The following is a 24,326-nucleotide window of genomic DNA, read 5'->3' on the forward strand; positions in this document are numbered from 1 at the left end:
ACACAATTACACAATACTCACAGAAATATTTGAACACTTTATTGCTTTGGAATAAGCTGTTCACACTAGTTACATATTGACATTATTTTACAGAACAGTATCCAAAATTTGGCACATAAATCTTTGGCAACAAACCTAGCTTAAACACGTAGCAACAACAGCAGTTACGAATTAGTGAGGAAGCAGAAAGAAGTGTGATGGTGTTGAAACTGGATTTAAAAGTCTGCGTAAGCAAGTATTTGTCTTTGTCACGTTAGTAATTTTGTAATTCGGATCCCAGAGTACCCAATCAACACTGGCAGACTAAAGGGGTTTTCAGGCTGCATGTGCTCATAATCATCATTTTAGACCTGACCTGACCTTGGTTCAGTCAGAGTCATTCAGTACTAATCTCTACTATGTAATCTGAAGGAACTGTACATGACAGATACAGTTCATTTGTATCTGTCAGTACAGCTTGTATCTGTCAGTACAAGCTGCAGCTTTTGAATTATTTCTCCTCTGACAACATCACTGGTATGTGATGAATTGATTGAATTGATAGTCAAATCAATTCAATCATATCATAGAGATGGGTTAAAATTCAGATGCTGATTCACACAGAGTTGTTTCATTGCAGTCAAATTCCCTTTTGTGACACAAACTGGTCAAAGGTTATCTATCAAAGGAAGGACAGCAATTTGCATTACATTACTGACTTCACAACAGCTCTTCCTCTTGAGCCATGAGGTGATAGTGGATGGTTGACTGCACTGTGTCATTAACTTTGCAGCAATCTCTTATCCTGAGAAAGCATGTGGCAACAGTGGGAAGGAATGACTCCCTTTTAACGGGAAGAAGCCTCAAGCCTCTAAAAGAGCCCAGGTATGTAATGTAGAGCAATGGCATCTCCAAAGTGCACGTCCGCAGAGTACCAAGGCATCCAGTAAATATTGCATTTTTGCACATATAAAAGCAAAAGGCAAAACATACAATTAAAACCATACGTAGAAGGGAAAGCTGCTTTCAGAGTTCTTTTGGTATACAGTACTTACTACCAGTAAAGTACCAGTGCGGAGACACTTACAGTAACTTAGCATCTTCCACAAAAGAATGCTTGAAAAAACAAAAAGATATCCAATGCTTTTTAACATTGAAGGGCAAATTTCAACATGTATCAGTGTCGGAAATCCATAAAAAAAAAAAAAAAAGTTGCAATCTGCCAATTTTCCAAAGCATTGTGGATTTAATTTAGAAATTAAATTGCTTTATTTAATTTATAAATGAAAAAAATTCAAAAGCAACTTTTTTGACACATTTAGAGCCTTTAGATTAATCTTAATGGGAGGTTAAGCTCTTCTGCAGACTTCCTCATCACTGCTCTCTTCTTGATTGACAATTCTGTTCTGCTCTGTCCAACAGATGACTTTATCATTCTTTCAACTCGTTTTTGGACTGCCCTATGTTTGCTTTCTGTTTTGTTAGGGAACTAGACATAAAAAAAATATATATATATATTTTTGAATATCTTTTGGAAACAAAGTTTCAACGAAAATTCCTAAAAGTCATGAAACATGCCCTTTATTGATCATTCTCATTTTCAAAGATAAATATCTAAGAAATCGCTAAGTGTAAGTAATTTTTGGATCCTCTGTTTGCCTTCAACTATTGGTCATATATTTTGTGTAGTGCACTTCCTTGACTTTATTACAAGAGCCAGTAGTTGTTAAAGCACACAACGCAGGTTATACATCCTTGTTTTGACCTTTTCCAGAAAATTTATAACTGGACCAAAATGCCAAGTTGCCTATCAACTATTGCCACCATTTGGTAGAACTGGTGGAAGTTATGAAAAAATGTGTATGTTCTTCAAAATATTCCCCCTGTATCGCCTCACATCTCAAAGTGACGGTAGATGCTCTCCACATAACCCAGCACCCTCTGCCAGTCAGGTCCACCAGCTCGCAGCATCTCATCTGCTGTCTGTTGGAGAAATATTTCAGATAGATTTACCAGCTTGAACACAAACCAAATGTACGTTGTGCATGGAATAAAGGAAGTGATCTTTACCAGTGATGGGGTGATCCCCACAATCTCTCCTGTTTTGAAGGCCAGGCTGAGATTTTCTCGCTAAAAAACAAGGGTCAAGTTGTTAAATTAAGTTGAACATGAACAATAGCTTGATCTTATCCAGAATCCAGAATACCAACAGTGTGTGCATTTTGTACCTTGTTCTCAGGACTAAGGCTGCTGTACGGGACGTGTGAAGGGAGGTAGGTGTGATAGACAGCACAGAATGCGAGGCCATCTGCCCAGCTGCTGCTGAAGTTCGTGATGTCAATATTCTGAATGAAGAGGAAAGGTTCACTCAACTCAGACAATAAAGAATCGTTCCATATTTTACAATCGTATTGTTTCAAATCAATACAGGGTAGGATTTTTTCCTCTATTTGGGTCTTGACTTGAATGCAGCATGCACGCCCATGCGAACTATTTGCATGAAAATATAGGTGGATTGATTTTGTAAGATCTAAGGCTCTAGTGATACAGAAAGGTATTTAAGGCTTGAGGTCCTTTGAGTTTTGTTTGTTTTCCACTTATGTAACATTTTATGTTTTTGTGACTTCTTATGTTTTGGCATTTTTGGTTACTCTTTCATTTCTGTTGGCAATTTAATGAGTTCATCTTCTTTAGTTAAATCTAGTGTGTTTCCTAGATGTATTTTCATATTTTTTTAGTTATTCTCCACCAAAATGTCATCAGCTCAATCAAGATCCTGGCTTTCCTCCATCAGCTGCAAAGTGTTACTAATCAAGCACATCCTCCATGGTCAGTAATCAATGCCCCAGCTTAAATACATCCCATTAAAGTCAGCTCCCTTCCAGATTCACCTATTTGTACTGCTTTATATGGTTGCCCTTTATAGTCCCCATTAAAACATTATTTAACACTTGTGTCTAGAAATGGGGTCCAACCGACCCCACACACGTAAAACTTGTATCATTTGCCACAGTCCTCTACGTTTGCCTCAGTTCTTGCACACACAAGGGTTAATACCACCTGCCTACTTAATGTTAGATCCTTGTTCCAATCACATAACAGACTCCATGTAATTAAAAATATATGTAAACTGTATGACGGCAAAAAATAAAAAAATGTATGTAGCCCTTTATAACTAAATTTCAGTCATCAATAACATGGCTTTATATTGAATTTAAATCAGCTTAACATTAGTTGCATACATTAAGTTTAGTACCAATTACAGTTTATAGTTCCTAGTTCTTTTTATTCCCATCTATCTTTATGGTCATTGAGGATAAAGGCCTTCAAATACTCTGTGTAGAGGCTGCAACATGTAGCCTCTACTAGGCCTGTCGCGATAGACGATAAATCAATTAATCGCACGATAAATTAAACCTACCGACCTCATTTTAATTATCGTCTTTATCGTCTCTTTGTACCTTTTATTCTTTCTGTTGATGACACTGAATGAAAAAATGCTCAGCTCCTGTGCTCTCCACTGACCCTCCCTTCCTCATTTCCTTAGTCTAATGTCCAGCGCATACTACACGAGTTGTCGGCCCATTTTCAAAACCTGAGAGACACATTAGCCGACAGAAATCCTAGGTACGGTTCGATCGGGTTTGTCGTGCCGTGTGGTGTCCAGCCACATAGGCACAACATAATGGCTACAAGTCCAGTTAACTAATTTTAAAATCAGGCATTAATCAATGCTTTACTAGAATCTACCTGTGACGCATGTGGCTAGAGTCAGCGTAAAGTCCTGACTGAATGAAAATTATTATAACCTATTTATGTCATGTTAAGGAAGAACAGCTGAACAACTTGCCGGGTTTATCTACTGCGGTCGTAATTTGGCTCCAACTCCTCCCCCTGTCATTTCTATATTGTTTTCACGAAATGTTGAATAAATATTAATGTTGTTTCCACATATCATCTCCGATATCCGCTGGACTTCGGGTTGCGCCGTGTCAGCTGTTTGGGATTCCCCTCCGTAATTTCCCCTCAGAAAGCGTGGAGGAGAATACGCACTTTCTGATTGGCTACCTGTCACATTCAACAGGCTGGGGGAACCTCCAGATTTAGATCGGAGTGGCCACGACTAGCTGTACTTTAAAGCATTTATTGATTAAAATTTACTAACAGTGTGTTAAACCTGTGAAAACTGGACCGTGAGTTTACCACATTTGGAATCCACAAAACACTAAACCGACTCTTGAGTCACCTTGTATCCTTGGGTTCTGCTCTGACACCAGCGGAGCAGCGAGTTTCTCTTTGAGCCTCCATGGCGACGCAGCAGTAGGTTGAAACCATCCTGGGATCTGACAGCAAGATAAAGAAAAAAAGATCTACGAGCCGAGCTTTTTTGATTTTCTCGTCTTTGTACAGCATTTTAAAAAAGGCAGGAAACTTCAGTGAAACGTCATTTGCAGCAGGGGGCGTTTGTTGTCCTTAAAATGGAGACTTCACCGGACAAATTGGATCAAAGGACACAAAACAACTTTAACACAATGTGGCAATTCCATTGGCCTTGGTGTCAGAGGGGTATCTGGCTAAGTGTGTGGACTCACTTCGTGGGTGGCAGCTCGGTGAGGGCTGAGTTGTACTTATTTAGAGACTCTTCACGCTTTCCTGCAAAAAAAGCGTCAGGATTTATAAAATATCTCAACAGTAACCATTATTTTTAAAATATACTATAAAATATAACACCTTTATTAGGTACTCTGATCAAGTGGTCCTCAAAACAGCTGGTAAATAATTTGCCCACACAGAAACAAAAAAAACATTCTATTGACCCATTTATCTGTAGAATCTTATAATATGTCAACCTTCTAAAACATCACCTGATATAAAGTAAAACATGCACTGACAAGACAAAACTTGGTATCAAATACATGACGCACACAAATGTATCAGAATTGATTTGACCCTGTGCTTTTAATCTTTCTTGTCCTTTAAATTCCCTTAATCTTCTACTACAGAGGGAAAAAAAACAGAAAACTTTGTTCTTTGGCTGATTGATTTTTATACATTGTGGTCACGCGTTGTTCAATGGATTCCGACGCCTTAGATACTACAGAAAACACAATTTAATCACCAGCTAAGCCGGGTTGCCAGGTTCTTCCGGACATGCCAAAAAACTTTCTGTAGCATGAGAGTCAAAACTCTAAGACACCTGGGTCGGACGATATTTGAAGGCCGAATATAGGCCTTCAATTTCCACATATATCAGAGCAGCTGTCCGAGGTTGGATTCTAGACTTTGGGATCTTTGTTGCAAGTCGTCCCTTCTCTTTTTCTCTCTACCTATTTCCAACCTGCCCTGCTGCAAATAAAAGCTAATGCCAGAGCTACCTTTAAAATGAGACGCCTTACAGTCTGCACCAATGAATCTTCTTGCAGGTACTTCTGAAACAGCACAGTAATTATCCAATAATAAGGTTACATTATCTCATGCTATGCTGCATCTGCACTGACAAACATTCAATTACCGCATCATGTTGAATCCTTGGAGCAGCTTCAACAACCAGCAGTTCTAACAACTTCTGATTATTTCCAATAGTTATTATACCATTCGGGGGAACTCAAAGAACGTTGACTTTTTATCCCATGATGGTAAAAGTAACTGTGTCCTGAAGAAAGTCAACAATGTAAATTGACAGTATCTTTCCAAATTCATACACACTGCACTATTACAAATACACTTTTTTTTCCTCCTAACTCCCGATTGTGTCAATGTCAATATGGGCAAGCAGCAGTCCAATTGTGCATCTCCGATCATAAAATTGAAAGTAAATGGGCTTGAAAACGTTTAAATCAGTAAATGCCTTGTGATTTGAATGTTAACCTGTAAAATTGTGCAAGCACATTGTTAACCAATAGTAGCCAGCCATTTTGCTTAGTAATCTCCAAACAGAGTCCTCCTTTAAAGAATCAAAGCATTTTCAAACTGAGACAATTTCCACCTCCCACAGTAAAATGTGGATCAACGTTTTGGTCAAGCTCCATCCATCAACTCTGACCAGTTTCTCTGTCCTAACTGAAGAAAAAGCATCACTACAGCACAATGCTGCCATTATCAGGCTACACACAGTGGGACTCCAAATTATGCAGCCTACAGAATGCACCAAATTTTACTTAAAGCTATCAGAGCAAATGGATAATTCAAATGCTCGCTGCACTTTGAAGTTGTTTGTTTCCAAAACCTTTTTAAAGTATATTTCTTTTTTTCCTTCCAATTTACAATGATGCGCTGCTTTGTACTGATGTATCACAAAACAATCCCTATAAAATATATTACATTTTGTGGTTGAAAAGGGACACAATGTTCAAGGGGTTTAAAAAACTTGCAATGAAAAGACAAAAGCTAATATGAACAAAGAAGAGCAAAACCTCACTAACCACAATCAGAGTGTGCAGAAATTTTATAGAGAAACTGACCAGCATCACTGGAAAACTTGCCCTCTTGCCAATCCAGACATTTTCTTCCTCTTAGTTGCCCCAAGTTCTAGAAAACAAAATGTGTTTTAAATGACAGCAGATAAGGGTTAAGTGATCTTTAAATATGAAATAATTAAAATGATTTTTATTTTTTTTATTTTTGCCCAGAGCTTGTATCTCACCCTGTTGGTTGACCCCAGTGTTGAAGTGGAGTTAGTCTGGAAGGTTCCATTCTGGTTGGCAGCATTGTCTGAAGATGGAGGCAATCTAGACAGGCTTCTAACACACAATAACAACAGACTTTAATACCTAGCAATTTTTCACTGGACAGTTGTTTCTCTCAGATCCAGCTTTGAATTAATCTGATGAGGTTGTCCTCATGTGGCCCCACGAAGATGTATGGAAACATGGTAATTGTTATCCTTCTTTGTATGCCAAAGATAATAATTGCAAAAGACGCAACAGTTTTGTTCAAAAAAGTCTATCAAATTACACACAACAATTGCACCAAGTGCAAATATATTCCCAGATTTTGGTTATTTTAAAGAGAGCAGCGGGCTTAAGAGTTTGTCTTACCTTGACCTCTCTGAAGATGTTACCCTTCGTGAATTATTGGACTGAACATCTGCTCCGTCCTGATCCTCATTGGTCACGTTTCTCAGGGAACTTCTGGTCATGCCTTTACAATCTATTATTGAATCGTCCACAACATTCCTCACTTCGAGATTCTGACTCTTACTGTCCATCCTTTCTCCCCCAAGCATGTGCAATGCCCTCACTCTGCCCCGATTGGTCCCCTCTTTGCTTTCAGAGATAGTGGATTCTCCATTGGACCTCTTTAGCTCCTGTCGTGCGTGAACTTCAGTTTTGTCTTGAACCTCGGTGAAAACGGACAGTTTTTGCCTGGTTTCCTTCAGTTCTCCTTGTAGAGTGACCAGCTGATTTTCAGCCTCTTTCTGTCTCTGCTGAGCAGCGGTCAGCTCCATCTCAATTTCCTTGTGGGCCGTTCTTAACGCCGTAAGCTCCTCTTCTGCCTCGGCCTTCAGGCGGTCAGCCACTGACACGGCCACCTGAAAGTCTGCCTGGAACTGTAGCCATTCCCCCCGCTCTGTCTGAAGGGAAATAGTTGCCGTTATTTAAAAAGTGACATTTCACCTCATTTTAAAAACATGACAGAGATTTAATGCACTAGTGATCCATAATTAATAAAAGTATCCAAATTTTTGCCCCCCAAAAAGATCAGGTTTTTTAAGGTCAGTGACCAGTCAAACAACTGTAATAGGTGCACCTCAAGGGGTTTCCTTGCTTCAGCACATGCAATTTCAATTGACGACTGGTAAACAGACTTTTGCTGAACTACAATCATCTGAATCCAATATGTTAAAGCAGGAAAACATCTAAAACCTGCAGGCCAGTGGCTTGAGGACCAGGGTTGGGAAACACTGAATTAGAGGATGAACGGAATTGGCTGTTGGTCGTTCTTCATATAAATATAAAGTCAATAAAGTACCTTTAGCCTTCTGTGTTCATTGTGTTTTCCCATGTGCTTTTTACACTTTGCTAATGCTTTCTTTGTTCTACCTCTTAATGTTACCATCTATATCCCATCCTTAGTAATTAGTCTGGGAGTCCACAATGTATATCTCTGACAAACTACTTGAGGCAATAGCTACTTTCCTTCCTGAGGAATTAACAGTGCAACACTCTTCAGTGTAGCAGTTGCTATTGAGTATGGAAGACTTGGCTTCATTTAGCACAACTCAGTTGTTTAAAAATGAAGCAAACAGAGGAAACAAAAAAAAAGCTTCGGAAGCTTCTCGAAAGAAGACTGGGTGGTCTCATCTAGTAGAAGGCAAATATGTCAGATACCAGGAAGCTAAGCGTATTGGAGAACATTTGTTTTATCTTTTTAAAAGCTGCATTTCTGTCAGAAATTGTTGTACAGATTTCAGCTTTTGTGCAACAGTCAGCGTATTTCCTACATAAACTACATCCTACATGTGTATCATCTGTTGTGAAGCAGGCATATTTATATCAAATTAGGTTGTGAAAAGGAGCAATCAAATATCCATTTGGCCCACACAAGTTAAACCAAACTAAACAGCAAGTCTCAGCATGTTGAAAGGAGTGGAGAGCCAAGTCACTTCTAAAGAAGCATAACTAAATGGGTCAGAAGTGTTTAACTTTTTACTTTTTCACACCAGTCTTGTATTGTGAAACTTCATTCTATGTCTCAACTCCTTGGGCTGCGATCCAAAAGAGGTTCTTTTGTTTTTGTACATATGAGCAATACAGTCAAACTGACTCTGTTTCCCAACTTCAAGGATGACAGGAAAAAAAGGTTTGTGCATATCTGAGGCTAGCATACTGAAATAAAGGGGAGAAGGCAAACATCAAACAAACAGGGATCAAAAGAGGAAATCTGAACCAGCCAAAGCCAAGAGGAAACCGATAACAGATTATTGTGAAAGTCAAGGCAATGATTACTGTAAGACAAAACGCTAAAGGATATGGGGAGGGAAAGCAAAAATAAAAGTGTTTTAAATCACACACATGTTTGAAGCAGAGCTACGTGAGCCAGGGAATTGATACCGAGAAGCAGAGGAGTCGGGAAGGTTTGGGGAATTAGATGAAGAATGGATGGAGATGTGAGGAGGAGGGGAAGTCTGAGCCAACACGTTCCCTCATCTGACCAGTGACTCCAGACCGCAGCTGGGCTTGATTACACTGAATGCGCGTGCACACACACGCAGAAGCACACACACACGCACACGAACACATATTATATTCCTTTTCCTCACTCCCACACATACACCCCTCTTTTTGTTCCACCTCAACATCAAACCTCACTGTTAACTTTACTGAAAGCATTAAATGAAAAGAAACATGATGTTTCCTGTTTGAAGCTGTGCGAGTTCTGAATTAAGGAAATCCTAACCCCCACCCCCACCGCTGTTTTTCAATGCTCGTGTCTGTGCGGAGCATTTCTTATCTGAATGTGGATGCACCAACTAGAGCATGTCTGTTTAAGGAAACAGGAAGAGGTGCTCCTCGGTTCATACTGCGATAACGGTGTGGATTTACACACAAACTGACCCAGTACCAAAAGGCCTGACCTCGTGGTCCCCTGCAAGACCAGATGAGGTATCCAACCTCGACAGGGACAAATATATGTCTATGCCTGTCTCCAGGCGCAGCTGAAATCCTGGCTGATCCTGGGAAAGGTCCAGCACACTTGGAAATGTCCTCTGAGTATGTTCCACCCATCTATCCCTTGTTCACCTCCACACCCAGTTTTTAGAAAACATTCTTGAGGGAACTATCCCAACTGCGTAATGTTTCTTTTCTTCCGTTTTCTACTTTTCCACAGCCTGTAATGTGAATTCAGAGTGTGTTTGGAAAGCTCTTGAGATGTAGAGCCTGACAAACGGAAAATATATTTTTTAAACATTTTGTCACAGTAGAATTAGAAGAAAAACACAAGTTTTGGGTCTATTTTCTTACAGTTTTTTTAAAATCACTCTTTAAAGAGTTTAAGTAGAAGAATGGTTTAAATCAAACCTTATTCACGTGTCATCAAAGTCAATTAATTGAAAATCTGTGGCAAGGTTTTCAACTAATGTTCACTCTCCATCCGACCTGACGAAGCTTTAGCTATTTTGCTAAGAAGACAGACTTGTTGGGGTTTCTTGACACTCAAAGTTAAGAGAGTAAACCCCAAAAGACCTCCACTTTAAATGGCAATTGACACAGTGGCAATTGACACACTTTGAGTACATTTTGAAAAACAAATCCGCTTTTTATTTATGTACTAATATACACATATACACATTAGATGCCAACGGCACAATTTCTACAAACAACTCAACTTGACTCAAGCCAAAGCCTGTAGATGCAATCACCAGCGAGCGACACTACAAATCTAGCAGAGAATGAACACAAAAATCCTAGCTGGTGCACAGTCTTCTTTGAACACGTGACTGACCTGCATGACCTCCATGTGCACGGGGCCCTTTCTAAGGCTTGTTTGCAGGAGCAGTCTAGCGAGCAGAGAAAAGAGAACCAGCAGATCATTTCTGAAAATCTCCAGCAGCGTTCACCTGGAACTGATTCCGAAGCACTGCTTTGAGAAGATCTGACGGGAACACAAATTCATCCAGCCACCCACGCGGCAACACGCATACATGCAATGAACGAGCTGATTCCGCTTTTGCTAGTGAAGACAACTGAAAGACATAAGCACAGACAGATGGAGCTCTGCTGCTGGAAGTGCATAGGGAAAGCATTCTGACTCTCGGATAGACAGAGCGTGACGGGGAAATTTTTGAAAGCGGCAAAGAGAAAGCACAAAGAGGAACCTTGCTGTAAAAATGTCACAGGAAGAATAGCAGGGTACTTAAACTTAATAGACAAAGGTTAATCAATCTGGCCAGATATGATGAAGAAAAATTTGAAGTTGAGCTCAGATAAAGGAATAAAATGAATGAGGGGAGAAGGTGAGACAATGTAGAAGAAAAGAGAGGAAGCGTGAGATGAGTCAGGAAGGAGTACTGCTGAAAAAGTGATAATAAAACTATTGAAGATTCATGCTCTGTATTTTTTTTTTCACTTCAAACAGGAACAAAATAGTCTTCATGCTTCTTTAAACAAGTGTTCATGCCCCCAAATTTTTTGTTCCCCATTTTCTCACTTTACAACCACAAACTTTAATATGTTTTATTCAGATTGAGCTTCGCAGCACCTCCAGAGTCATTGTGAGTCTCTGATTAAAGTGCTCCTTGTGAGTCAGCTTACTACTGGTATTGTCACACCATGCACTGCTTTGTGTTTCTCTATTAAATATCTCAAATAAAAAAAAATAACAAAAACAGTGACATTTGTGATGGTGATGTAACAAAATGCCAATGAAGTTCAATGCACTGTAGACATAAAAACACTTGTGCCATGCAAGGGCACAAGTGTTTTTATGTCCTTGCAAGAAGGGAAAAAATCTGCTTTGTAAAAATTTGCATGTATTTTCCTATGGGACACAAACAACAACATATACTCAGTCAGTTACACTGCAGAGCGCAACCCCCTCCACCTCACAGCAGAGCACAGAACAAAACAGGTTTTGTCTCCTAAACAACTGAATGTGAACCCCCGCTCTCTACATAGCAGCTCCATTTTCCACAAAAAGAGAATCCCGGGCCTTCAGAGGAGAGCGGGAGGGTTTAATAAGAGGAGCTCTGCATGCTCATATCGCTCTGCTGAGGGCTCATGTAAACACGAGTGCTGAGCTGCCCCATTTCCACGACACGCTGGACCCCTCTCAGTGCTGTATTACAGTTTTTCTAAGGTTTCCTGACCTGTGTGAGGCTGATATTACTAAGATCCTTATTAGAATGTGGGAAAGTTTACAAGAGATTGAAGAAATGATAAGAGACAGATTGGAGTGAATAAACTGTCCACATCAGTGAGGATTGGACTACAGGAGAAACAATCTATACGTGTAGACTGTCAGATTTTTAATTACAGATGGAAACACATCGTCTGCGACTCTGCGACAGATGAAGTAGGTCCACTGTAGGTCATATCCAGCTGTTGTAATCTGAGGCAGATCTAGAGGAAACTAAGAGCATCTGCCCACAGAGCTCATAAGGGAGGGAAAGGCATTAGAATTGAGTGACTGACAGGAAATTAAGAAAGAATATCATCATCCCCATGAAAACACAGAAAGCTTTAGCAGCAGAATAGAAGAATTCTCAAAAGAATTCAATTTTATTCTCATTCTACTCAGGTTATTCAGTTTGGGCTTGTTTTAGGAGGAAATGCAACTTTGAAGTTGAGACTTTTAACTTCTTACACCAAAGTGGGGCACAACTGCCAACATTATCTCAAGTAAGGTGATTCAGATTATTTGTCTCTCTTTCTATCTCTCTCCCTCTCTTTTTATCTCTCTCTCTGAGGACAAGCAGAGGACAGGAAAAGCTTTAATGAACAAGGCTGCAGCTCCCAGCAGGCAGAGTGGGGCTCATTCCAAAGTCTATTGTGGTTTGGGAGCTGGGAAGTGACAGAATGTGTGTGTCAGTGTTATCTCACAGCTGAGGGGTTATAGCAACCAACCTGGCCTGTGGATAACTTCCTGTTTACTTAAGAAAAGTAATTGATCAAATGTGCTGGGGAAACAAGATTACTGTTATCAAGCATGTCTGGAGGTCTAAAAACATAACATCTCACTGCATTATATGAAACTTTATTTATAGACAGAATTGCTTTGACTTTGTATGTGTTGAATGAAAATTTAGTGGGAATTCCATGTTAATAGAAATATTAGACATGCATTTACTGTGAGAAATGCAATTTTACCTGCTGTAAAGGCAAACTACAATCCTTGAATGATTGAAATATATGTCAGCGCAGCCCTAACATGACTATTCATGACTAGTCACCACTCACAGTTCAGTAAGTTCAAAACTCACAAGGAAAGCCATTGCTTACCTTCAAAGTAGTCTTTAAACATTTCACTTCAGTGAGCAGTTGCTTTAGCATCTCTGAGAGGGGGTGAAAACAAAAAATATGAGAAAGAACAAGCAAATCAAACAGGAAATGTGTCAAGGAAAACTTCTGCAGCTCAGAATAACTTTGCATTAACTACAGGACGAGAAGCTTTATGACCAACTGAGACAATTCTTGCCTGTTGTGTTTGTGGTCCCATCCTGTCTGTCTGTAACACCCAGTGCAGTCCGGCACTCCTCCAGGAGTTTTGCTAGTTCTTTGCTTTGTTTGTCTTTGTCTTCATTACCCGGCAGGAGGGACTCCCTCAGACTACTGTTTCTTTCTTTCTTGCTCTGCTCCACAGAGCTGGTGGCAGGTGGTGCGCTGCACACCGAAGAAGGACTCTTTATAGGACTGACAGCCACACTCTTCACTTGGGAGCCCAACGTTCTGGATGTAGGGGTCGGTAGGCCGCCATTTCTCCCTGAAGAAGCTTGCCCCTTGCCTGCCACAATACTGCCAGTTTTCTTGAGAACAGGGCTCACTGCGGGACTGACTGCAGAGCTGCTTGGGCCACCTGGTGGAGGAGGCTTCCAATCAGGAGGGGGGATAGGACTCCTTGGAGAGCATTGGTGTGGTTTCTTCCCACTCGAAGTGATGGTTGCAGCTGGTGGTGGGGGTAAAGTAGGGGATGCGGTGGGAAGTGGAAGTTGGGGAATGCTGCTCTGAGGAGATGAAGGTGGAGTGTGGAAACTCTCCAAAGGTGCCCCTAGGAATAAAAACGAATGAATGAAAAGAGTCCAGTTCTAAGTCCAATTGAGAATCTGTGCCATGAATTGGTATTGTTGTCAGAGGCGCCAACTATGGAGTCTGATAACACTTGAGTTGTTCTGCAAAGAACGAGAAAGGATTTCAGCACAAACATAGCTGGTGGTGACACAGCCCCAAAGATCTTCAGCTGTAATTATAGCAAAAGAGCAAAGCGTGTACAGTTATGCTACTTCACAATATGGTGGTTGTTAACACGAAAAAAATGTGAGAAATGTTCCAAGGGGTATAAATCCTAAAACAGTATTTTAAAACAATGGAACGTGGAAGAGCCTGCAAGCATCATATTTCATGATCCACAGCTGCAAGACACAACAAAATCAACGAAAACGGCTGAATCGAAGCCAGAGTTAAAAAAATAAGCATTTAGTCGTCACTAGTCTTGCTTGTTGACACTGAAAACAATATTCAGTGGGATGGCTCTCGCAAAACACCCAGGCTATAATCATGGAGTCAAACGCTGCAACGTTCATTTCCCACATAACACAGGAGGTAACATTTTGAGCATTGCAGCACTGGGCTTCCAATAAATTATCAGTTTAGACACAAAAGCAGACGTTATTTCCTCTTTCTGGGTTCAGCGATAATTATACCTTAACCAATAATAGGAAAAGGGGAGAACAGCGTTTTCTTTTCTTTCTTTCCCATGTTTGGGCAGACGCTGCTCGACTAGCAAAGGGATTGTTTTTTTTTTTTTCTAAAGTGACGTAAGAGCTGCTTTTGAACATTTGTAAAGTTATGCACCACCTGCAGCAAGGCCAAACTCACTCATGAAGAATGACAGGATTGTCTAATAAAGATCTAATGCAACCCTTGCTTTTTTTATCTTCCATTCCAGCTCTAAATATGCTCTCTCACTCATGTGTATGGGTGGTAAAGTGACTGAATAAGGTAGGATCTGAGTTATTTTAACAAAGTTTGTTTGCGTGTGTGTCAGACAGTATTAGGCCTCCTATGATTAATCCGCTGCCCTTGCAGTGAGCAGGGGAATTCTGCCGATTCATCACAGCTGGCTCGGCAGGCCCAGGACGAATCACACAGGGACGCAAGGAGAATGACCACTCACTGAGCAACACGAAGGAAGGCTGCCAAGATTCCTGCAGCCACACACATTCAGCCTTTGCCTTTCCTTTCCTTTTGTTGCCTTCAGTTTCACAATCACAGCCTTTTGGGAAAATGTGTGTAGTTGTTCTTCGCTTCCCCTTTTCCTTTTCCTTATTAGATACATTTTACTTTCTATATTACAAAAAAAAATGTTTTAAACACAATAGAAAAAAAAAAGGGTTGAGTGGATCAGATCATCAGTTACACCTCCCCAAAATGAACCACTTTCCAAAAAAGAGCTAGAGTTCCCTTTACCATTAGTTTTAATGCACTCTAAAATGGTTTCCGACTGTTTGATTTTTACTTTAAGTGGAAAAATTAGGATTTCTGTTTTTCTTCTTTTTTTTTTTTTTTTTCATTTACCAATATTTACACACAGGCTGCCTATTTGCAGTACAATATTCATAATGATTCCACAGAAATAGATTTTTCTGTGGAACATAACTATTTTTTTTGTAGAGCATATTATTCAAAAGAAATTGCAGCTTAGGAATCGGTAATATGCAAGTGCAATGCCGCTTGACATGCTATTGCCTATTAGCACTTCTAAATTGCAGTGAAGCCAATTGACGAGTGCCATTATTTTCTTTGACGACGACTGGCTCTTCCATCAATAGTAAAAAGTAAGGGACTGTAGATAGTAACTTCTGCGGTAGTGCCGACGGTTTCTATTGTGTATATTCAGTTAAGGTACTTATTTTGAACTATCAAAATAAAAAGGTATTCTCAGAGGGGGGTAACTTCGCAGATATTAGCTATTCACATTCAGCTGCGGTTCCTACCCCCTGCAATTACCAGAGGTCTATGTTATCTATCTCTCCAGCTAAAAAAAAATAAACATGAGCTACACTGAACAGGCAAATTGATTTTAGTTCCGAGTATTTCTAGCTTGTGTTTTTGAGGACAGAGTGTATGAGTTAGCATGGGGGGGGGCAGCAAGTGGATGCCCAGGGCACCAATCTTGCAAGAACTGGCCCTGCTGAAAGCCGCATTTGCTCGTGTGCTGACCTACCTGTGTTCCCATGGTTGTCCTTGGTGGAAAAGTTGCCCATTTTGCATTAACAGAGATTGGGCCGGGGAAGCGGCCCTGCAAGTATTTGTTGCTCTTCGTCCAGACCAGCGCTTCGGTGACCTGCACACATCCAGTAATTTGTCAGGTGAGGTCATGCAGCCGTAAACAGGCTCCTAAAAGTGTGTGTTTACACGGCGTTAATAACGGACATTCGCCTGTTAAGAAAATCACAATGTTTACAAAAGGAAGGTAAATTATATAGTAGCTGCCTGCGTGACGTCCTGAACTGAACTTAGACGGTCTAGTTTAGTCTAGAGAGATCAAAACAGAAAACAAAATAAGCTGATATATGAGCTTCAAATTTCGGCAGAAGAAATGCGCATAACGAGCAAACGCACCAATCCGAGCCACTTGTGCCCTGTCCGAGCTGTGAATAAAGCAAACATCTTAATTCTAAAAACCTCCACTCTCAGCTTAAAAATGTTTCCCCCCCCCCAATCGCAAAAAAAGTTTACTCCTCAATATTAAAGCTGCTAATTATAACATGAAACTAGATACAAACCTTTAAAAGTGAAATAAAAGTAACTCCAAGAGTCTTCAGATCTCCTTAATAAGTCGCCCTTCTGCTTCCTTCCCGCTTTACTTTGTGTGTGTGAAGCGCTGCCCAACCAGAGGCGCTTCTTCTGCTGCTTTCTTCAGTGTAGAGACGCAAAGGCGGCTGCACTGATCCAGCCGCAGCTCTTACCGATCAAACTCAAACACAAGCAAGACTTTTCCCTTCTAAGTTTCGCCATCAGAGTAAACATTGTAAAAAAAAAATAAGAAAAAGTTTCTATCCACGACACACTAAAAATACTCGTAAACTACATCACCTAAAAACAAGTCCACAGGTCTGTCCACTGGAGGGCACAGTTAGGCTGTGATAGTAGGGGGAAAAAAAGACAACCCTCTGGGAAGTTATGACCCGCCCTCATTTGTCCCTGGACCTTGATGAAGCAGATGACCTACTGACCCACTGCAACACACAGCTTCTGCTTTTATTATTTTAAGATGTATTATTTGAAAATTCTTTACAAACAGAACTCTGAACACCTGTGGCTTTTGATTTTAGAGCCGATGAGTTTTTCTTTTTCTTTTTTTTTTTTGCCTAATCATATCACTGGAAGTTTTTTTAAACATATTCAATTTTTGTATGTAGTCCATGACTACTATTTGTCCACGTCTGAACCTCAATCCAATTTAGATTTTTTTATAGTGGCAAAAAACGGAATTATCCAATGTGTTTGGTCAGTATTCTACAGGTCACTGCAGATTATTTTCAAGAAGCACTTTTAGACTTTTCTCACAAATTATAACAGAAAACTATGCAAAAACCATGCTAGTTATTTCCAAAGTTTTGCTCCAGTTTTTCCTTAATATTCAGGTTAGATGCTGTAGGCTTTTGATCGTATTGCGATAAGTGAATATAGGTGTAGAAATTGTCATTTTAATATGACAAAATGAATACAAAGTACTTCTAGACATCTTTTAAATTAGTTTAAAATTAGTTCCTATATTTATATATGTGAATATGTATATAAATATATAATTCATGGTTGCTATGTAACATGTAAACAAGTTCAACTTGTAAACATAGTTTATGCTTTCATCTATTTTATGACTTAAAATGTGATTTCTTTGATTTAAAACTGTTTGCTGTTGACTACAGAATGTAAACATTTGCATTTCTCCTTAACAATGTTGTCATATCTTTCCAACAATGAACAATTAGAATATTAGAAATACTCTCTTGCTTCCCAGCATCCCATCAAACCAAAACAACATGAATTGTAATTTAACTAAAAACATTTATTTCTTCATACAAAAAAATAGAAAAACCCACAAATATTTGCAAAGGCTGTTCGACTAACATTTTTGACTAAAGTGCAACAGCAGAAGTGATCTTGTGCAACATGAATTTATTAAGTATGAACTTCTACAGACAACATCTCTCTCCTTTATTCAACAGAGCTGAACTACAGTTCACTCGTAACTAAATGAGCACTGGTTTGTGACACACAGTAAGCTGACAGGATGAATATGATGCCTTCAATCATCCCCTGCATTTTTAATCCACCACAACACAATATGTCAGTATTGTGTAATAAGGTGGAGGAACCGGAGAGAAGCTCTGCTGCGGTGGGGAGAGGAGCTTCCTCTCTCACTCTGATTGAGATCAATAAGTTTCCAGAGGGCTCGGTGTGCAACACTGCAGCATAGTGAGGATTTATCAAAGCCAGTCAGGTGAATTACACAGCCTTCAGCCCATGACCGCATCGATTTCACAAATCCTAGGAGTGCAAAGCCTGAACATGGCACCCAAGTTTTAACTACTTTTTTAACTTACAACTGGTAAAAAGAATTATTTGTCATACATGTTACTGGTGGATTTTTCAAAATCTGTAACCATTATAATCACATTATGTAACTGTTAAAAGATGTTGTCCAGGGAAATTATTCAGCATCTGATGCCAGTGGGAACTGTCAGTGTCCCCTGCTGAGTGGATGATGACCATTTTGGTGGAGACCTCCTGCTCTATTCTGGAGGAGCGCCGCTGGGGCTTTAAGACACTTGCAACCTGCTGCAACTCGCCACTCATCAAATTTGGCAGACAGACAAGGCTGGCTCTTTAGAAGGATAAAAACAAAGACCAGTCAGACATTCAACTTTCTCACCATCAGTTCTTTTCAAAATTCATATGTATTCTCAGAAGTTCCTCAACACCTCTTGCCAAGACAGTGTAATCCCGTGCAACCAATAAGGCACAGCACACGTTCTCAACCACACTCAGTGCCTCGACAGATCTCAGGTCCCCTTTTCCCTTTATGTCTACACAATTAAAAACACCAACATTATTTTTTTTTATTTTTAAACTCTGCTTATGACTCAGAGAAATTGTGGACACTGCAGGGTGAACGGCACATTGTTTGGTCACACAGGAACTGCTTGAGTTCCTCATGTCGTTGTCTCTCTAAATCCAGATTAGGATAATGAGCGCGAGTTGATTTTCCACCAAGGTTAATCCCAGTAGGACAGTTTATCCTGAAGGAATCACCACTCAGCTTTGCCTGACTGCCAGCACCAACGCCTCAGACACAAAACCCCTCAATACTAATCCTGCACAATGTAGCTGTGCATGCATAGTTTACATTCTTGGATTTCATATTTTGAAACTGTTGTATCAGTAACACTCTCCATTGAAAATATAGTCTGCTCAAACTGTGTTGCATGGACTACACCTGATCCATGTCAGAGAAAATCCATTGAAGTCATGGGCATCAATGTGCTGCTTAAGCACTTACAAGTAGATGTCTGCGTTGTAAGACTCAAAAAATGAGGAAAAAATGAGGGGCAACGCCAAACTTGATGCTTTTTAAATACCACAACTTTGGAATAGGGAAAATATTTCCAAATTAAACAATCTGACTCGCTAAGTCAAACTCAACACGAGTCTGGGATGTTCCAGCATCTGTAATATACTCATCCAGTCACTCTTACCAACAAGTGTCCTGTCAATGCCTTAAAGTTTGAGTTATTGTTAAATCTATTGCACTACATAAGGAATTCCATGTCAATATCATTTTTATTTAGGTGAAGTCGGGTATCTACACTTACTCATCTTCAGAGAGCACATGGGCCTCACTGCAGCTGCAGTGGGCCAGCATAGCTACAATCTTAGACCTGAGGAAGTGTAGCTACAGGAACTTCACCTTCAATGCTTTATATTCTAACTTCATGACATAGTAACTGTTTCTTAGGGAAATTTCTGTCCCACAAAGGAGGGAGGTGGGATCTCCTGGGAGGTGGGAGCTCGGCGGGTTACATCCAGGACAGAGGTCCTATGCGTCGCAGTGCCAGGACCGCCGGCGTCTGTGTGCGTGCCAACCCACTGCAGCACACGAGTGGAGGGCCTGTGGTGAAGGGCCAACTGCCTGGAACTGTAGCCACACATCCCGATCCCCACGGCCCCCAGCAGCATAGCCATACCAGGCATGGTCTTCTCGGCCAGAGGTGTCACAGGCATATTATGGAACGCCTGGGTCTGACGAGAAAGAAAAAGCGACAGCTGTCAGTTCTCCAGTCCTCCCACCAATCCTTTACTAAACAGTGATTTTTATCTTTAGGGAAAGAAAAGACTTGTCATTAGACACGAACAGTTTCCTCTATGCCGCTTTATGGGACACAAAGATGAGCAAATCATAAAAGCTTAATCCTTTCCATAGCTGCTGTGTCACAGGCAGTTAGAAAGCAATTCCTGTGTTCACTCATCCACTGCTTATATCTGTGTACAATCCAGTGGACTGTCACCATTCGGGTTTCTCAGTTGTTTGAGACATAAACAACCACCACGGTGCAAAAATTAAAGCCGTTCTACAATTACAGGCACAGCAGCCTGGAAATATCTCCTAATTGTGCATCATGAGTGTATATTAAGATAGTGCTGTGTTTCATCATCTTGTCAGAGCGGAATTTATTGAGGCAATAGAGTGAAATAAATGTCAGCATTATGGCACCATATGGCTTAGGGGAAATCACTTTGTCAAAGAAGCTGCTAGTGCAGAAACGACTCATGGGAATTTTCTTAAAACCAGGATCAAGTTCAGTCATTAAAGCTTTCTCTTTTGTCTATTGGATATTAAAAAAACTTTGCTTCTCATGCAAAACATTAGATTATCTGCAAACAAGATTCCTCAAGTAGTTAACTATGAACCTAGAACATACAAATTGAGATTTTCATCCACTGTTTATGTAAACGTTGAAAGAAAAGTTGTACTCTGCTCACCTGCAGCAGCCTGATGTAACCGGGAGTGAGTGTTGGGAGTCTGAAAAACATCTTGGAGCCTTCCACAGTGGACGTCTTTTAAAATCCGATGGGAATCAGAGTTAAAGGCAGAATCACCTGGGGTCTATTTTCTGAAGCTCCTCTCCCTGGACTCCCTGGATGGGATCCCCCACTGACACCCTGGGTGTGTGTGCCGACTGTCCAACCTATGCTCTGTGCTCTGACACGAGACAGCCTGGTTAGCCCTTATACAGACTCCTTCCACTGTTTGCATAACAGGAAGGCTGCAGGAGGTGAGACTAAGAAGATTAAAGGAGCTGGGACACATGAACTAAGAGCTCAGTGCAAACAGAAACGTTTGGAGATGTTTTCTAGATGATGCTTTGACATTAAAAATCAGATTTAGGGGGATTATATTGTAAAAGTGCATGACACTGCTCGAAAATGTTATATTATGGTCAAGAGAATCTTTTGGAATAGACTCTAGGGGATTAATACCCCCTGAACCTTTCCAGATTTTGCCATAATGTACACAGAGACACAGATTTCAGTGTCTCTTCCTATTGGGACTAAATGTGAATCATGGCTACCATAAAGTGATGCACATGTGCAGAGGATGGAAAATTATATATTTTTTTGTACTTTTATGAATGAAAACGTAAAAATGAGGTATTATCTGCTTAACTCTGAAACCTCTAAAAAAAATCAGCCAGTCAGCTTTCAGTAACCCAGTTGGTTAATTGTGTTTAATATTAGTATGAGTTTGAATGATTAGAGAACAAATAGCACCACATTTGTCAGAGAACTTTGAACATAGAAATAGTCGATACAACATCCAAAAAATCAAAAGGATTGCACAAATACAAGCCTGTCAAAATATACCTCCCTGTCTAAATTGTCAGCCAGTGGTAACCCTGGAGGAGCTGCAGAGATCAACATCTTATGTGGAATAATCTGTTGAAAGGACGACTTCTTAGTTCTGCACTCCACAAACACTATGAATGTGTGATGGCAATCTATCCTGAGTTCACCACATGAAAGATAGCATCATGCCGTTCTTCAGCTGGTCACACTTGATGGGGAGAGTGAAATACAAGGCAATTGTAAAAGCTGTAAAAACCTTGAGAGTATGGTGGAGATTCAAGCAGAATCTTAGAAATAAATCCTAGGAATATTTAGATGAAAAGATAAAATTATATTCATTTTTGAATGGCTCACTGAAGTATAAGAACAGCACAGTAGCATCATGTGTAACATCTGCTCCAAATACTGCAAAAATAATCTAAAGTTAAAGAAATAAAATAAAATAAAAAACCCAGATTGTGTCATCTGAATTTGCTATCATTCAGTTAATGGCCTCTTTTGCTATTTCAGCTGTTTTTATTTCAGATTTAATATCTCTCTTGACCGCCTTGACCGCAGGGTTCTCGGTTCCAAATCTAATAATGAGGAAGTATTGCTGTGCTGAATATCCCTCATTGTGGTCAAGTGAAATTGTCTCCAGAGTGAGAATCCTACAGTGACCCTCTCTCTCATCAATGATAATAAATCTGGCTCATAATTCATAAACGGTGTCAAAGTCTGACAATGATAGGTCTATTGATGCCAGAATGTTTTTTTTGTGTTTGTTTGCACAAAACAGATGCATATAAAGTGCAAAACAAGGTCAATCTGATCCAAAAGGCTGTTATGTAGCTATGCGTAAGCCAGGATATTTCTCCCCCAAAAGCCACAAATATGAATATAATGATCAGAAAACAGATTTGTTGCCTGGAAAACTGAAATATCTACTCTAAGACAAGTTAATAGGGCAAACTGGGAGACAAAAAGAAAAATAGGACCAAGGCATGTTGGGTTTACTTGGCCAAGATCTTATGTATAAGAGGTACTTTCATGGATGACAAAATCTAAATTATTGAGCAGTGGCTAGCAACCAAAATGCTAATATGGAAATGTAGGGCAGCAATTAATATTCTCAGAGAAATCCTTGATACTTAGTGTTATTTCCTGAGACAAGGGGAAAAACTTGAGATAAAAATAGATTTATGCAACCACAAACAACTTATAACTATAACTACTTACTACTACTTAAAATATAAAACTACAGCTCTAATAAAATGTACAATGCAAAAGTAGACTAACTTGATGTATACTTTTACCAAACTGAATTTCTTATTTATGACAAAATCAGCAAAAAAGTATGCAAATTTACAGCTTTTTAAATAAAACGGGTTACTCAATAGATAATCTACATATTCTATACAAAAATGTGATAAGTATTATCAAAACCTGACACTAATAAACTCGCTGTTGTGGGGAAGATAATTAAGCAGTTGATCCAGCACTGAAAGGCCTCGAGGCATTAAGCTAATCTAAAACCGGTCCATTAATCTGCAAATGATCACCCCTGTTTGATCTCACATAATCTCACAACGTCTGCCCTTATTTTCTCCTCTGGCTAATATCATAACAATGAGAATCTGAGCTTCCATCAGGTGCAGCACCTGGTCTCCATTCATCCACAAACACAGGCCACAGATGGCTGCCTTCTCTTAAAATACCCAGTCATCGCCCACACATATCTGTGTTGAGTCGTAACCTGTTGCTCTCCACTGGTGTGTGCTGTATCCAGAACAACACTTCCACTGAAGGTGATAAGTCGCAAGCGGCTTTGGCTAAGGCCACCGAACTGTCACCGTCCAGCTGAGATAATTATTTGGCCTTTCTCTGAACTCGTTGCTGGGCTGTAAGCTGTGGGAAACCGCTTTAAAATAGCTGCAGACAGGCATTCTACGGAAATCGCGTTAACTCCCCATGTGGTATAGGTTTAAACTGTTTACCAACAAGGGTGTGTTACCATTTGAAGCACATAACCAGACATAAAAAGCTCAATTCACACTCAGTGCATGGTCTGGGCTCCTTTAGCATAAATTACTGCATCAGTGGAGCACAATATGGAGGCAATCAACCTGCAGCTCTGTTCAGATGCAATGGAAGCCCAGGTTACTTTAATCGAGGCCTTCTGGTTGTCTGCATTGTGGTCTGGTGTCGTCCCTCCCAAGCTTTTAGGTCGGATGATTTTGCTGGTTAATCAAGCACAGTGACACCATGGTCATTAAGCTTGGTATTTTTATTGGCAGTGTGGTACACTAGATTTTCTTGGTAGATGGCTATGATAACTTTGTACTTAATAAAACGCAGAGGCTTGTAAAGTGACTCCCTAAATCAGCACTGACCCATTCAACAACCCCTTTCAGACTTCCACTTAGATTGCAAAGATTAATAGTTAATAGTTATCTATGCTGTTCCTTTTCTTCTTTGACTACATTAGATACTTCTGAGATTGTCTCAGATTCAGGAGCATCTTAGCCCAAGGACAGTGACAAAATGATGCCCAAGCCTTGGATCTCTGGTGCCTCTTACAGAACCAACTCCAGCCAAACCCCATGCCTTGTGGGGCATTAGCACGTTTTGATAAAGCACTCATAGCGAAGTTTGATGTCAGTCACTGTCGTAGCCCTAACAGTGGATTAAGAATCTTGTATTGGTCTGGTGTAAATGTAACTCTTGAAAAATAATGTTCCAAGTGTAATGAATCCTTAGAGCCAGGCTTTGCTTAACTTTTTTTTAAAATAAACTACT

At 40.1% G+C, this 24,326-nt stretch overlaps 2 protein-coding genes across 2 annotated transcripts; both read right to left on the reverse strand.

Annotated features, from left to right (window-relative positions):
- Nucleotides 1-24: 24 nt before the first annotated feature.
- LOC103458597 (uncharacterized) lies at nt 25-17,711 on the reverse strand. The gene is made up of 12 exons (XM_008399527.3): nt 16,424-17,711; nt 15,862-15,981; nt 13,117-13,686; nt 12,921-12,973; nt 7,017-7,552; nt 6,623-6,719; nt 6,441-6,507; nt 4,572-4,632; nt 4,226-4,322; nt 2,208-2,324; nt 2,050-2,109; nt 25-1,962 (listed from the first exon to the last, which is right to left on the reverse strand). The coding sequence occupies exons 2-12, from the start codon at nt 15,899-15,901 to the stop codon at nt 1,873-1,875; spliced, it is 1,788 nt and encodes a 595-aa protein (XP_008397749.2). The 5' UTR covers nt 15,902-15,981; nt 16,424-17,711; the 3' UTR covers nt 25-1,872.
- A 91-nt stretch (nt 17,712-17,802) lies between these two features.
- Nucleotides 17,803-21,190, reverse strand: LOC145550041 (uncharacterized). Its single transcript, XM_081603389.1, has 2 exons — nt 20,685-21,190; nt 17,803-19,943 (listed from the first exon to the last, which is right to left on the reverse strand). Exons 1-2 carry the CDS (start codon nt 20,733-20,735, stop codon nt 19,656-19,658), a joined length of 339 nt encoding a protein of 112 aa, XP_081459515.1. The 5' UTR covers nt 20,736-21,190; the 3' UTR covers nt 17,803-19,655.
- Nucleotides 21,191-24,326: the final 3,136 nt, after the last annotated feature.

The sequence above is a fragment of the Poecilia reticulata genome, chromosome 22 (assembly GCF_904066995.2).
Source record: "Poecilia reticulata chromosome 22, P_reticulata-male-v2, whole genome shotgun sequence".
In the NCBI taxonomy this organism is placed as follows: domain Eukaryota; kingdom Metazoa; phylum Chordata; class Actinopteri; order Cyprinodontiformes; family Poeciliidae; genus Poecilia; species Poecilia reticulata.